At 40.9% G+C, this 14,215-nt stretch overlaps 1 protein-coding gene across 1 annotated transcript; it reads left to right on the forward strand.

The window, feature by feature from the left end:
- Positions 1 to 6,520: 6,520 nt before the first annotated feature.
- On the forward strand, positions 6,521 to 12,109 carry MEOX1 (mesenchyme homeobox 1). Its single transcript, XM_030966290.1, has 3 exons — positions 6,521 to 7,181; positions 9,345 to 9,520; positions 10,698 to 12,109. The coding sequence occupies exons 1-3, from the start codon at positions 6,755 to 6,757 to the stop codon at positions 10,818 to 10,820; spliced, it is 726 nt and encodes a 241-aa protein (XP_030822150.1). The 5' UTR covers positions 6,521 to 6,754; the 3' UTR covers positions 10,821 to 12,109.
- Positions 12,110 to 14,215: the final 2,106 nt, after the last annotated feature.

Here is a 14,215-nt window from a genome sequence, read left to right on the forward strand (position 1 = left end):
CCTCTACAATAAATTTGGGTTAATTTATCCAAATTAATACAAATTTAAGTGTCCTCCACAATAGATTTGGATTAATTTATCCAAATGAATCCCACCACACCGAGTCCCTGTCTCTCTCTCTCCATTGCTGACAGCACAGAACCCCAGCTCTCACCAGCAGACACCACCTGCATCCCTCAGGCCTTTATTTCAGGAAAAACTGACAGGCTGCTCTGTGTCAATTCACTTTTCACAGTGTAAATTCACTTTTTTCATTAAAAAAAAGTGTTCCAAACCCATTGAAATTGGTGCAATAAAATGGGAACCACAGTTACAGCACATTTTAAAATGTACCAATAGAGGGAGATACTCCACCACAACAATTAATTCCTGCACAATTCCTTCTCTTTTCCTTCCTGGAAAAGTGAATTTAAACTGAACAGAAACAAGACAGTGTTGTTCTAGTTCTAAGGTGTAATACAACACAATGTGTTATGTGGTTTCAGCAGAATTCCCTAAAAAAATAGCAACTGGCTGAACTTTAATTACTAGACAGGATCACATAGGACACCTTGAATATTGGAATTTACTCTGTTATCTTCAAAACATTCTGTGACTGCATTCCACATAATAATAAATTAACTGATGCTTTTATAATTTAGGAAAAAACCAATAATTTTCCATTACATTCAACAGAGGAATGAATTCGGGCTCCTCTAAAAATCCTTTAAAATTTTTTAATTTAATTTAATTTTAATTTGCCTTTAATTTAACTAGCTCTACTGAAGTATTAAAGGCAAAGGGTGGTCTCAAGAGAAGTAGTGCAGAGCTCTTGGCACTGAAGAAATTTAGAAGTTTATCACTTGTCAGATAATCCTACAAATGTATTTATTAGGATGTCCAGAAACAGATGGGATTCTTAATACAACAAAAACTCAAAATGAAATTGTTGCGTTCTGCTCTGCCTCAAAATATAGATTTGTTAATCCATATCCCCAAAAAATGGTTTTAAAAGGCTGAGTGTTCTGCTCCTCTCTGTTCCTTGCCATGATTCCTGTTTCTTTCATGTTATCTGATGAAAAGAACAGAAGAGTTTTGCAATCTGCCAAAAGCTGAGCTAATTTTGTATTTTTCAAACTATTTGCCAGTCAAACTCTTTAACTGTTCCTTTGCTGATCTTACAAAATATTCTTGATTTATTAGAAAGTTTCTGCTGCCTTGGACCTTGCTCAGGACATTCAGCTCTCCATGAAACAGCTACAACTGCAAGCACAAAATAAAGACAGAAGTCATTAAAAAAAAGATGATTTATCAAAGTTTTTGGCAAATGGTCTTTCCTGTCTTAAGGATTAATGTTGTAGCTGAGACACTATTTGCTTTTATGGTCTTTCAAGAGAGGGATATTCCTCATTTTTACATTATGTTGGGCCTAAAATTCATAAAAAGAACTTCAAGAGGAGAGACAAGCAAGGGATACAGAAGTTTTGTCCAGACTTGCAAGCCAAGATCTTTGCTCCCTGAGCACACAGCCGCTGAAAAAATTTAGCATTTGCTTCCTGCAATTGCTAAATTTCCAATCAATATTATAAATATTTACCTATTAGCATTCCTACTCACTTCTTCATAGTCGAGAGGAACCAAAAGATAATGTTTTAAACAAATTGTGTAAAATAATCCCAATTAAATGGGAACAGATCTAAGGTACAAGAAAAACATGTATGCATCTACCCATCCTAGAATTTATTTGGTCTAATTTCCCAATTTCAATGACAGCAGCACCCTTTTTTTTTTCTTTTTAATGGTTTCATGTCAATTTTTTAGGAACAAAACATTCTGTAACATCACAGCAGCTTCTAGCTGGTGATTTTTCCTTTTAGTATTTCTGCAAACTTAAAGCTGGCCCCCTCTCTCTTCTGCTTTTTGCTTCTGCTGCTCTCTGTCCTAAGATAAATTATCATGTAAAGTGTCTCTTACACTTCTTGATGTTTCCTCTACCTGAAGCAGGATTTCTTTTTTTTTTTTCTTGCACTACTGTGAAGCCATCAAATTTAATTAATCCCGGAAATATTGACTTAGTGCTAAGGGAAACATTACCATTAAATTAGAAATGCTTGTGGTGGTAATGCCAGCTGCAGAGCAAGGCAGACACTCCTCTCAGTAAGTGCAGCACATTTTAGGTAAAAGTCTTTGCAGCCAAAAACATTATTTACTCATTTAATTTCATATATTCATTGCACTACTGCAGATCCAGGAGATGGTTGTTTGGCATCCTCTCTTCAACACCATTTCTCACACATTACATATCATTTGTGCTTCAAAATTCCCTACAAGTTGACTGAAAACTTGTTCTTAGAAGCTTAGGGAGAAGAGAGATAAAGACATCATACAACTGTGATGTCACTGTTACAAAACAGCTGCTTTTTAATTTATTTTTTTAAGAAGGAATGCAGACTTCCTCTCTAAATCTCCTCCTTCAAATTATCAAAAATCTAATACTGATTTTCTGCGAATACAGGCCTTTTAAACATGACTAATATGTCATAGGGCATTCCATCATAATGCAAGTTAACATTTCATGAGAATTTGTCCAATATCTATTGTCTTTTAATAGCACTCCTTAATCACATGGCTCTTTAACTTTCCTTGGTAGGAGATCATTTTTCCTTTCTAGGTATTCTGCCTCTATTAAAGTCTAAGCTTTACACTGTTGAGTTTTAACTACTTTTTGCAAGGGTTGTGATTAAATGTGTGAGAAGGTATTTCTTGTTTGACTCAGATGTTTACTTCTTATCTATGTTACAGCCTCACAAACCCTGAGTCCTACAGCACTTCACTCCAACAAACTAAAAATGTAGCCCCATGTCTCTCTCTTCAAGGCCTTTTAAGGATAAACGGTCCAATGAAGAAATGACACCTAAATTATTTTCACTTTTAACCCAATAACCAACCACCCGTGGCCCACAATGTGGATATTTTGTCCAATTACACAAAACCACACAAACCCATGGAGAAGGAGAAGAAGGTGAAGAAGAAGGACCAGCCTCCACCCTAAAACCTCCATCTTGCTTTGTAGATATTGTTTTTTTATCTAATTACACAATACCACCCAAACCCATGGAGAAGAAGGTGAAGAAGAAGAAGAAGAAGAAGGACCAGCCTCTACCCTAAAACCTCTGTTTTGCTCTATATATATTCCTATATCCTAAAACCTTCAACTCTAAGTTTTCCACTCTGTGATATCACACACTTCTGTTCAAACTCCACACCCACAATCCCAGTTCTATCATTCAATTTTGGAAGCTTCTCCACAGCCTCAGGTCAAATGCAGTGTTCTCCTGGGGTTCAGTGCCTGTCAGCACACTTTATTCAAATAAAGTAAGAGGACCCCTCTGCCTCCTTTATGAACATAAACCTCTGATATTTGTGGATTAATTTTCCTAAGAAAAATCAAGGCTAAATCTCTGCCTCCTTACGGGAGCGCTCCTCACAGGACCCACCTCCACCATGCCACTTTCCCCATCCATTTCTCAGCGCTTGACCACAGAAATGTTGACTTTAGGAAGGTTAAAGGTGGCTGCCTCAGGCACCAAACGGGGCTGGGCAGCAGGGGCTGGTTGTTGTTTTTTCAGCAGAAAAGTGTCAGGAAGATGCAGCGGCCCCGGCCCCCGCTGAGGCGCCGAGTGACAGCGGCAGCTGCCGCGGTGAGGGAGCCCCGCGGGGCCCGCGGCTTCCCAGGCCAGGAAAGGCCACGACAGCTCCTGTTCCCACATCTGGTGTTAAAAACGGGACCAGAGTCCTGGTGTTGAAGGGATTTCAGTAGTTCAGGGAACAGCCTCTCCTCCAGGCACCAGGGATGCAGCACTGGTGTTAAAAATGGGACCAGACTCCCAGTACTGAAGGGATTTCGGTAATTCAGGGAACAGCCTCTCTTCCCAGGGTAACAAGGACAGGAGAACAGGACACAGCCTTAAGCTGCACCCACAGAGGTCTAGGCTGGGCAGGAGAATATCTTTCCAGAAAGGAGACATCTCCTGTTCCCACATCTGGTGTTGAAAACAGGACCAGACTCCTGGTACTAAAGGGATTTCAGTAATTCAGGGAACAGCCTCTCCTCCCAGGCACCAGGAACAGGAGAACAGGACACAGCCTTAAGTTGCGAGGTCTAGGCTGGGCAGGAGGGAGAATTTCTTCCCAGGAAGAAGACATCTCCTGTTTCCACATCTGGTGTTAAAAATGGGACCAGACTCCTGGTACTAAAAGTGATTTCAGCACTTATTATGATAAAAAGAAAGGCCTAAAGCAGGGGGGCCCACAGGCCAAGCAGGAGTGATCCCATTGAGGATGCTGCAGGTCTTCTTCAGCAGTGATGTCCCCGAGGTTCCAAATGGAGCAACACAGATTCAGTGGGTCAGATGCCCCTTTTTATCCTGTTTTTTGTCCCTTTGGATTGGTTTCTTTTTGGATCCTTCATGCAAATCCAGTTTTAGGTGCTTGACTGGCCCTTACAGTTCTGTCCAGGCTGGCTCGTTTTGCTCTGGGAGTGGTGCACTTAGGTGTAATGTCTTATAACCAGCCTTTTAACCCCTTTTACAACATAACAACCAACTATTTTACAACAGTTTCTAATCTATTTTTAACATCTGTGAGTGCAAGAATAACAGTGAGAGCTCCGTGAGGAGATCAGGGCCTGAGGGGTTTAACGGGAAGGGAGATGATGTGGGGATCCTGTCAGGCCTAAAGCTGATCCTGACCCGAGTGGGCTTGAGACTAAGGGATAATTCTCCTTTCTTCTATCCCTGCAAAGATGGATGTTTGCTAATTAGAGAAATCTTTTTGTAGATTGAAGGCAGGACTGAAAAACTGACAGTCTGAATTCATACAAACCACGAGTAACCCATGTAAGTAACCATGTAAGTGATGTGTAAGTAACCCATGTAAGTGCTAATTATAGAGATCTTTTTGTACACTGAAGGCAGAACTGAAAAACTGACTTAGTCTGAATTCATGCAAACCCCCAGTAACCCATGTAGTGAACACAAACACACACACAGAGAATATAAATTAAATATTCTGCGTTGGCAAAACATTCTGGACTCTGACTAGATTCTGCCAAAGCCTGAAACATTTGCAGCATTCACAAATTCATCATCACCTGCCCTTTCAAAAAAGAGCAGTCTGGGGTCTTCCTCTTGCCTGTATGAAATGCTTTTGTTTCCTATTAAATGCAAGATTTAAGTATTTAGGTGAGTTCTTCCTAGAGAATGAATTAGCTATCAGATATTGAGTATTTTGCATGAAAATTTAGACTCCTGTGATAGAAAGGAATTTAATGTTCTTGTTCAGAAGGATTTAAACTAAAATAATTTGATTTCCTGGAAAAGGCCAAGTTCTAAAAACCAACAGATATAACAGGATAAACACATTGCCCGCCTCACCCAGATTCCATGAAATTTCACCATTCTGAACTATACAAAAACCAAAATAACTTCAGTATCACCTCAGCTCTTGTTGAAAATGAAGACCTCATGTCTGTTAAATCTCTGTGCTCCTGAGACATCACAAAACCCAGCAGCAGTGGTGGGAGAAGGGAAAGAGGCACACACAGCATGGAGCAAGGCCTGGGGGAGTATTTGAAATGTTTGCACCAGATTCTGGAAACATGGGACACATGTGTACCTAAATTGTCATTGAAAATATGGAGAACAACCTGGGGAGGAGCTGCAGTAACCCTGGCATAGGGTTTGGGCCATTCTCAGCTGCCATATTTCTGGGGAAAAGGGATTGAGAACAGATTCCCTGTTAATGTCTTTTCAGCTGGGATGGCTCTAGGGTCTAAAAAATCTGCTTTCTGTTAGGAAAAACTATAAAATGTTCAACAAAAGATGAAAAACATGCCTTTCGTTGGCATAAAATCAGGAGATTTCCTTGCAGGAGGGTGTATTGAAAATTCCCTAGAAAGCAGAATACAGAAAAAAATAGCTGCCACTGGCAGCAAACTCCAACCCTCAGCAAGTACATGTGTTACAAAGCTAACAAAACAAACATCACTCAAAGCCTTGCATGTGTGTACAAGCCAGGTTTAATAATTTTTTTAACCTTAGGATTGGGCCTTAAATTCTATATAATTAGTGAAGTCCTTTCTTACTTCTATTTCCCACTTTAGTTCTTGAAATTTGGTGTCTATTGAATCCTGGTTTAGAGCTTTTTCTAAACCCAAGACTGAGAATTTTGTTAACAGCGCAATAAAAATAACTTCATAGTGTTACAAGGAAACATTAAAGACTTTTTTTTGTGTGTGTGCTGCTCTTTCCCTTAAAAAAAAAAAATACCGACATTGTTTCTTTAAAAGGCTCCATCTGCAAATCCCATTAGATGTGCATATAAGGTTTCAGATGATTAATAGCTGCCTGCTTTGCTTTGGTTGGAGGGGCTGAGGGTATGTGTGTTAACCCCTCCCTCCCCTCGCTCACATTTCACTTCACAAACTTGTCACTGTCTCCCCAGCCCAGTATTTAAAAAGTGTTTCACTCATGCCCAGCACTTCACAAGGAAGCAGCTCATGGCAATCCCTGCCTAGATCTGGTTGGCAATGAAGACTTTCAGAACCAGAGTTCCTAAAGCAGCAAACCTGCAGCGGCATCACGAGCAAAGTGCTGTTTAGGGAGGAGATCTATCCTGTAACATCTGGAAGAGTTTCCCTCAGCTTCTCTGGTGCTTTTGGAGGCTGAGCTGCCAGCAGGCAGGAGCCCTGAGGCGTGGGCAGGACTGGAAGCAGATGGATCCCAGCAGCAGCAGCTGCATGCGCAGCCCACAGCCTCCCCCCCTGCTCTGGGGCTGTGTGAGGAGCTCCCAGCCCGAGCTGAGCTCAGCTCCAGGGCTCAGCCACTACCCAGCAGCACCATTCTCCTTCCAGCAAAAAGCAGATTTTGCTGCTTACTCTGATTTCTCAGCCTCCTGCCTGGTGCCAGCTCCCCACAGCTTCCCTCAGGAGCAGCACCCCTCGTTCCAGCACCCTGAGTGGCACCTGGCAGCCCCTGAGGCCACAAGAGGAGCAAATCCGGGGCTGGCCTTGGCTTCTGGAGAGTCAGAGGGCAGCAGCACCAGCCTAGTGAGTGTGGCTGTGGATGAAGATGATGAGGCACCAGCAAATCCTACAAGTGACTCTGAGAAAAAGCCATCCAGAAGGAAAAAGGAAAGCTCAGGTAGGTGATGTGAAATCAGGGTTGTGGGAGAGTGCAGGAGGTGGAATGAGAACACCTGATGAGACTGGGACTTAAGAAAGAAAGCTGCTGAGCAAAACATTTCATAATATTGACTGGGGAAACTTTAGACAGTAACAGGACTGTCCAAACTATTCTAACAGGACTAACTAACCATCTTATTCTTTTTCTTGTCTTGTATTTCACTCCTGCAGATCTTGGGTACTGAGCTAGGCATTTTACTCACCAGCACAATTTGCTGGAACTGAGCAGGAGTCACATGGCATGTGCACACAGAACTGGAGGTCCTCAGATGTGGAGTTATCCATCCACACCTGCCATTTGTCTGAGCAAAAGAGAAAGGCAGAGAGCAAAGATCCCTCACCTTGAGCTGCCTGTGGTAGTAGGGAATGTCATACTAGGGATTTGACATCTCAGTTTGTGGTAAAAAGTACAAGAGGCAAAGTCTTCCTTTAAATATAAATTCTATACGTTAAATATTTTAACCTCAGAACAGGAGGTTCTAAAAGTTTGCCCATCAGGACAATGTCCAACAGTGCAGAAAATGTTCATGGTTTTCATGGTGTCATCCTAGCTAGCAAAACACTTTCTATAGTGTAAAAATCAATCATTTCATAGTTATACAAACTCTAAGTTGCCGATAACTCAGATCCAAATCAGTGAAATATACATAAAATTGTTTTTTCTTGGGAAGTTGTTAAAATTTAAGATGCTTATATGCACTAAAGTACCATAATATTCACTTACTAGCTATAGTGTGCTTTTTCCCACAGCCCTGCTACCAAGAGGAGAATATTCTCCAGCAGCCTCATTTCACAGGCAGAGAATGCAGGGATAAAAATATTAGTTGATTGATTTCTAGGTTTTGCAGACATTTGTAGAATTTAAGTTCATTTATGAAATATGAAAAAGCATGTGTAGGCAAAATTTTCCCAAATATGAAGAAGTTTAAATAAAATAATAATATAAAAGGTGAACAACACTTTCATTTAAACATCAGCTAGTCATAGGTAAACAGCAGATTTCAGTTTACTCACATTAGAGGGATATCTTTGTCCTTAAAGAGACTGATTCCAAAGCACATCTCCCTGTTTTAAACAGAAGAAAAAAGTTCCTTTATTCTCTCTTACTGGCTCTCTTCACACTTTCTTTTCCTACTTGCTGCTGTCCCCTACTCTCTTCCTTTCAGGGAGCTGTAAGCAAAGACATCCCTGAGAGCTCTGGGCTTCCACCTTCCAGCGACCACTGCAGCACAGGGAGAGGCAGCTGCTAAATTCAACCCAGCACTGAAGTTTGTTGGGATCCTGGAAGGAGACACACTCCTTGGGAGAGACACGTATTTTCCTTTCCTTTCCTTTTCCTTTCCTTTCCTTTCCCTTTCCTTTCCCTTTCCTTTCCCTTTCCTTTCCCTTTCCTTTCCCTTTCCTTTCCCTTTCCTTTCCTTTCCTTTCCTTTCCTTTCCTTTCCTTTCCTTTCCTTTCCTTTCCTTTCCTTTCCTTTCCTTTCCTTTCCTTTCCTTTCCTTTCCTTTCCTTTCCTTTCCTTTCCTTTCCTTTCCTTTCCTTTCCTTTCCTTCTCTTCCTCTCCTTTCTTCTTTTTCAGCTGGCATTACAGTAGGAAAACCTGCCCAAGATGATTTGTCCTTTCACACATTTGTCATTTCTCACATTCTGCTGTCAAAACTGAAGCAGCTGGGCCACATTTCCACCTCTGGAATCTCCCAGAACCTCAAGCCATGGATAAGGATTATTTCTGTTGACAATACCCTGTGGCACACAGTGTGGATGAGAGATTCCAAGCCATACACCCTGCTATCCAAATATTCATTTTAAATTATTCCCACTGTGAAAATTGCCCCTTGTAAAGGGAGCTCTTCCTACAGGGCTGTGAGGAGCTCCCAGGTATTTGCATTGGCTGTAGTTTATTTTCTCTCTCTGTTCAGAGGATAAGTGATCACCACAAGCTCTCCCACCTCTGTCCTCTCAAAATCAACCAGCACCACTCAGTCATGCTGAGCTCAAGGGGGGCATAAAGAAACTTCTTAAGTCTTCCACTGAGCACTTCAAGGAGTCTTAGGTCTCTGCCACTGCACATGTTCACCCAGATCAGCATAACCCCAAATCACAGCAGTGTGCTTGCCTCTTAGAGACCCAGAACTCCAGCAATAAGGCAGAAAGCAGCAGCAGCAGATCAAGGAAGGAAAGGACAGCTTTCACCAAGGAGCAGCTGAGGGAGCTGGAAGCTGAATTTGCCCACCACAACTACTTGACAAGGCTCAGGAGATACGAGATAGCTGTGAACCTGGATCTCACCGAAAGACAAGTACTTCCCAAACCCCAAACCCTCCCCAGCTCCTCCTTCCTCACCCCACAACTTCTCCCTAATGCTAAAAACCAGATTATGCTACTCAAGGGTCTGCTTTTGCAATGGCACAGAGGTATTTTAAAACAAAGCCTCCACATTCTTTCAAACACCTTTTTGTGGTGGTGTTTGCAGGGGTCCCAGGATGAGGGAAGATATGAGAATCTTGACTCCATGTTTCAGAAGGCTGATTTATTATTTTATGATAGATATTATATTAAAAGAAAATGATATATTAGAAGTATACTAAAAGAATAGAAGAAAGGATTGCATCAGAAGGCTTGAAAGGAATAATAATAAAATCTTGTGACTGCTCACAGCCTCGACACAGGTGGCTGTCATTGGTCATCAAGTAAAAACAATTTCACATGCTGGGTAAACAATTCTCCAAATCACATTCCAAAGCAGAACATGGAGAAGCTGAAGCTTCTCAGGAGAAAAGATCCTGACAAAAGGATTTTTCATAAAATACGTCTGTGCCACCTTTGTTACATATTTCTGTAAGTAGTTAATAATTTAATTATGTTTCTCTCAACTAAAGATAGCCCTGGTAATAAATGGTCTCTGCTGAGTTCTTGTTTACCACCATTCATTGGTGCATATTGATATATCAAGGTTTACATATGGAATATGGATATCACCTTAGACTTTGACTAACAGGAAATTATTGGAATTAATGTTTGATATGTGCATTCTTCCTGGGTCAGGTGGTATTTTGAGGTGATAAGGAAAGACAATTATACAGAGTTTTGTGGAGAGAGGTATTTCTGTTCTCTCATTGTCATCTCAGTCCAGGTTTCCTTATCAAGGCTAAGTGGACAGCAGAAGAATTGTGTAATTGTGTGAGACAAAATTCTTGAAGCATTAGATTGGATGGCCTAGATGTTAAAAACACACAAGAGTCACTGTGCCTTATTTGACATGAAGATTCTAGGCAAAGCCCTTGTACTACCTCTGAGGGTTTCAGAGGAACATCTGTGGGGAGCATTTTAGAAATAATTGTTGCAGTCTGTGTTAGAGATTAGTCAAACTCTGTTCACCTTTTCTTCTAGAATTCCACAAATCATCTCTCTACACACATATGCTTTATACAGCTCAGGTTGAGGCAACAAGTAATTGTTTTCTCTTTATCACCCAGGTCAAAGTATGGTTTCAAAACAGAAGAATGAAGTGGAAACGTGTTAAAGGTGGGCAAGCAGCACCCTCACATGAACATGACACAGAGGATGTGGACTCTGCTGCCTCCCCCAGCTCTGAGTAGGCCCTGCAGCAATGGGAGAGGAGTTTGGAGAAGATCATTGATTGGAATGTGGGTGCAACTGCTTAAAATCAGCTACAAAATGAGGTTACAGAGGCAATTAAAGAGAGCGCAGGGGGAAAAGAGCCAAAGGACAGCATGGTTTTGATTTTTGTCTTTTAAACTGTCTTACTACCACAGATGTGTCTACAGAAAAAAACCAAGAGCAAACACTGAATATAAAACAGGAGTAATGTTGCAGAGACTCTCAAACATCCAGAAAATGCAGATTTTTAGTTGGCATATGCAGCTCTGTCCTCATCCAGGCTTCCCCTGGTCACAACTCTTCAGTTTGCATTTGGACTTGACAGTGCACATTTTCCCTGTGCCCTACTTGGAGAGAAATAAATACTTTGATAGTCACTGATTTTTCTTGCAAAATGAGTTGGACACCTGTATGAATAGACAATAAGATTACAAAATAAAATGTGAGACTAAAAATAGATATACACAGAAGTCTGCTCACCAGTTTTAGGAGATGTTTTCACACTGACACTCTAAGAAGGTCGGTGCCTTGTTGATGGCAGCAATTTGCAGTGGGAGATTTCTTCCAAGCTTACTGTAAATCCTGAAATTAAATTGCTAGATCTCAATTTCAAATATTCCTTCAAAGCAGTCATTACCAAATGTCCCAGTGGGCACAGCAGAGATTGAACTCTCAACATAACAGCTAAAATATCAATATTTTGGTTTCAAGTTTTCCAGTAAACTGCCACAGCACCACCAGAACTTTTAGGAACACTTAAGAACATCCCCACTTTAAATTATTCCCACTTTCAACCAAAACTTGTAGTGTATCAAATTATGATTATTTAGAAAACCATAGTGCCTGCTCCCATTTCTTATATCTTTTTGTTTCATCTACTAAAGCCATATTTTAAGCAGAATTTCACACTACTGTACCACATTATGACCCTTGAGAATACTGAAACCTTGGTTTAAATATTTCAGAAGTAACCATCATTTGCAGCTCCAGCCTTTCACCTTACTCTGATGCTGTTGTGGTTGCATTGAACTGTAGATATGTTGGGTACAAATTTGTATATCTGGATTATAATTTTATAAAGCTGTTAGTGGTAATTCCACTTGTAAAAGACCTCAAAATTGATAAATATCATTTTTTTAAAAAACAAGGATGCTGTATTCTTTTCAAAGAGCTGCTTACTGTATCTACTAAGAAAAAACAAACGTTACATTCCTTCTCAACATTTCCAAACTCTGATGGATGAAAAAAATCAACAATTTAGAGTTAATATTTGTGCAAAACCAATTTTAAAAAATAATTATTTAAAAAATAAATTATTTAAAGTGAAAGAAATTTGAGCAGTTTGATCAGGACTGAGGAAGTGAATTATGTTGGTGTCTGGTTTCCCAGACTGCACTTATTATTTCCCATACTTGCTCTTAGTCACTTTATCCAAAAACAACAGTTACATAAAACAAAATGCCAACACTCCTCTGCCCCTGAAAAAAAAACAATAAACTAAGAAAAGAGCATCAGGGATGTCTCACATAGGGCCTCATGTAAATTCTGTGGATATAGTAACTACTATATAATCTGTTATAATATTTAGGGCTATGCATGCTCTCTCTCTGAGCTAGACCTACCCCTGTCTCTTCAGGTCTTTATGATAAGGAAAAATTACCCTCAAGTATCTTCCTCATAGTAGATATTTAAATGAAAGATGGTTCAGACAGGGAGTTATGGTCAGATCCCAGTTTCTGCAGCACTGAGAAGGGTGGACAATGGCAGAACATCATTCTTTTGGTTAACAAACTCAATGTTAGAAACAGGTTAATGATCTCACTATTCAGCTGACATAAAACTAGTTGGCTAAAAAAATTGCCCGTGCACAGATGAGAAGAAGTTTACTGTATTTTTAAGAACAGAAAATGTCTTTGGCTTTCCTTCTTGAACCTTGCTGCCTTCTGATTAGATTTCTGACTAAACTCTTGGCAGAGACTAAAGCAAGCTGTACTTTGTGAAGAGCTCCAGTGCTCAGATCTCCTACCCTCTTCTCCTGGGACACAAACCACCACAGAGCAGGAGTTCTTCTTTACTTCTATCCTTGTAACCTCTTCAGCCATTTATCTCTGTACATCACCTCCTTCCCACTGGGGTTAGAAAGTTTGCAACCTGCAGGAGCAGCTTCTTTTGAGATGAAAACTTTTGGACTCTTGGCTACTAACATAAACCAAAACCAGCTCCTCACCTAGATGAGAGGCTAATAAATCTTCCCTTTCAAGGCAGCTGTCAGTGGTAGCATCATGAATCCTAATTTACTAAAAAACTAATCAATGGGATCTCAGTCTGTGCCCACAATTACAGCTCCTAAACAGCTCTTGCTCTGAATTTTGAGAAATAAGCTATGAGTCACCTGTGAGATCTTCTTGTGCTTAGGCAGTTTCTTCATTAAACCATCTGCTCACTCTAAGATTTTAGTGTTTTGAGAAGGAACATTTCACTGCTGACATCAAAGCATTTGACCTCTGAACCTCTGGTGCCAAGAGTTTCCCAGGGAAGTCCTGTTGTCTGGGAGCAAAGTCTTTGACCTGCAATTATTTTTGTCAGAAATACACATCAGGCTGTCTTCTCCTCACAGAAGAGAGGGAAGCTACCTGGGGATGTTTGGCAATGTTTTCTGTGCCTTATTGTCAATAAATAATTTGAGCACACAGTCACCCCATGGCATCAGAGAAGTCTGGCAGGAATTCCCCAGGAAGCACAGGCAAGCAGGGCACTGAGACTTTGCCAGTGCAAACAGCCCACAGGGAACAGGGATATCTGTATAAACACAAAAATATGTGCTGGAGCCCTTTATATCTCTGCTGTCTCTTCTAAATAGAGCAAGAGAAGTGCTCTCCTTAGAGTCAGAGGCTTTATGGACTCTTTATCTGTCTAGCCAGATGCCAATGGAGCAGAGGCCCTGATTGGTTTTACAGGTTCTGTGTCCTCTGTTGTTAGTCCTCAGTTCCTCCAGGCCAGTCCACAGCTTTAATCCGGGGATTTTTCCAGTCTCCAAACTCCAAAGATAACCCAAGGCCAGTCCAATGTTGCCTTGAATGTCTCCAGGGATGAGGCATCCTCAACTTCTCTTTGCAACCTGTGTCAGGGCCTCACCTCCCTCCCAGTAAAAAAATAAGGAGCCAAACCCTCCAGTTCATATTGTCTGGGAAACAAGAGAGCCCTTCAGCAAACATTTCACAGCCAGAGATTGTGACTGGGACATATTCTACATTACAAATCCTGCTTCCTGTAGGATTTCCTATGCATGGAAACAAGCACACACAACAAATCAGGGCATTTTACAGAACACACCATTTTTCAATTACCCCATTTTCTTCCCCCACCTCTAGCA

This window comes from Camarhynchus parvulus, chromosome 27 (assembly GCF_901933205.1).
Source record: "Camarhynchus parvulus chromosome 27, STF_HiC, whole genome shotgun sequence".
Classification (NCBI taxonomy): domain Eukaryota; kingdom Metazoa; phylum Chordata; class Aves; order Passeriformes; family Thraupidae; genus Camarhynchus; species Camarhynchus parvulus.

What these genes read in the sequence shown, in the direction of transcription:
- MEOX1 (XM_030966290.1), top strand. Translation starts at nt 6,755, where the DNA reads ATGGATCCCAGCAGCAGCAGCTGCATGCGCAGCCCACAGCCTCCCCCC. An exon ending in AAGGAAAAAGGAAAGCTCAG is followed by an intron (nt 7,182 to 9,344) that starts GTAGGTGATGTG and finishes CTTGCCTCTTAG; the next exon opens with AGACCCAGAACTCCAGCAAT. An exon ending in TGGATCTCACCGAAAGACAA is followed by an intron (nt 9,521 to 10,697) that starts GTACTTCCCAAA and finishes TTTATCACCCAG; the next exon opens with GTCAAAGTATGGTTTCAAAA.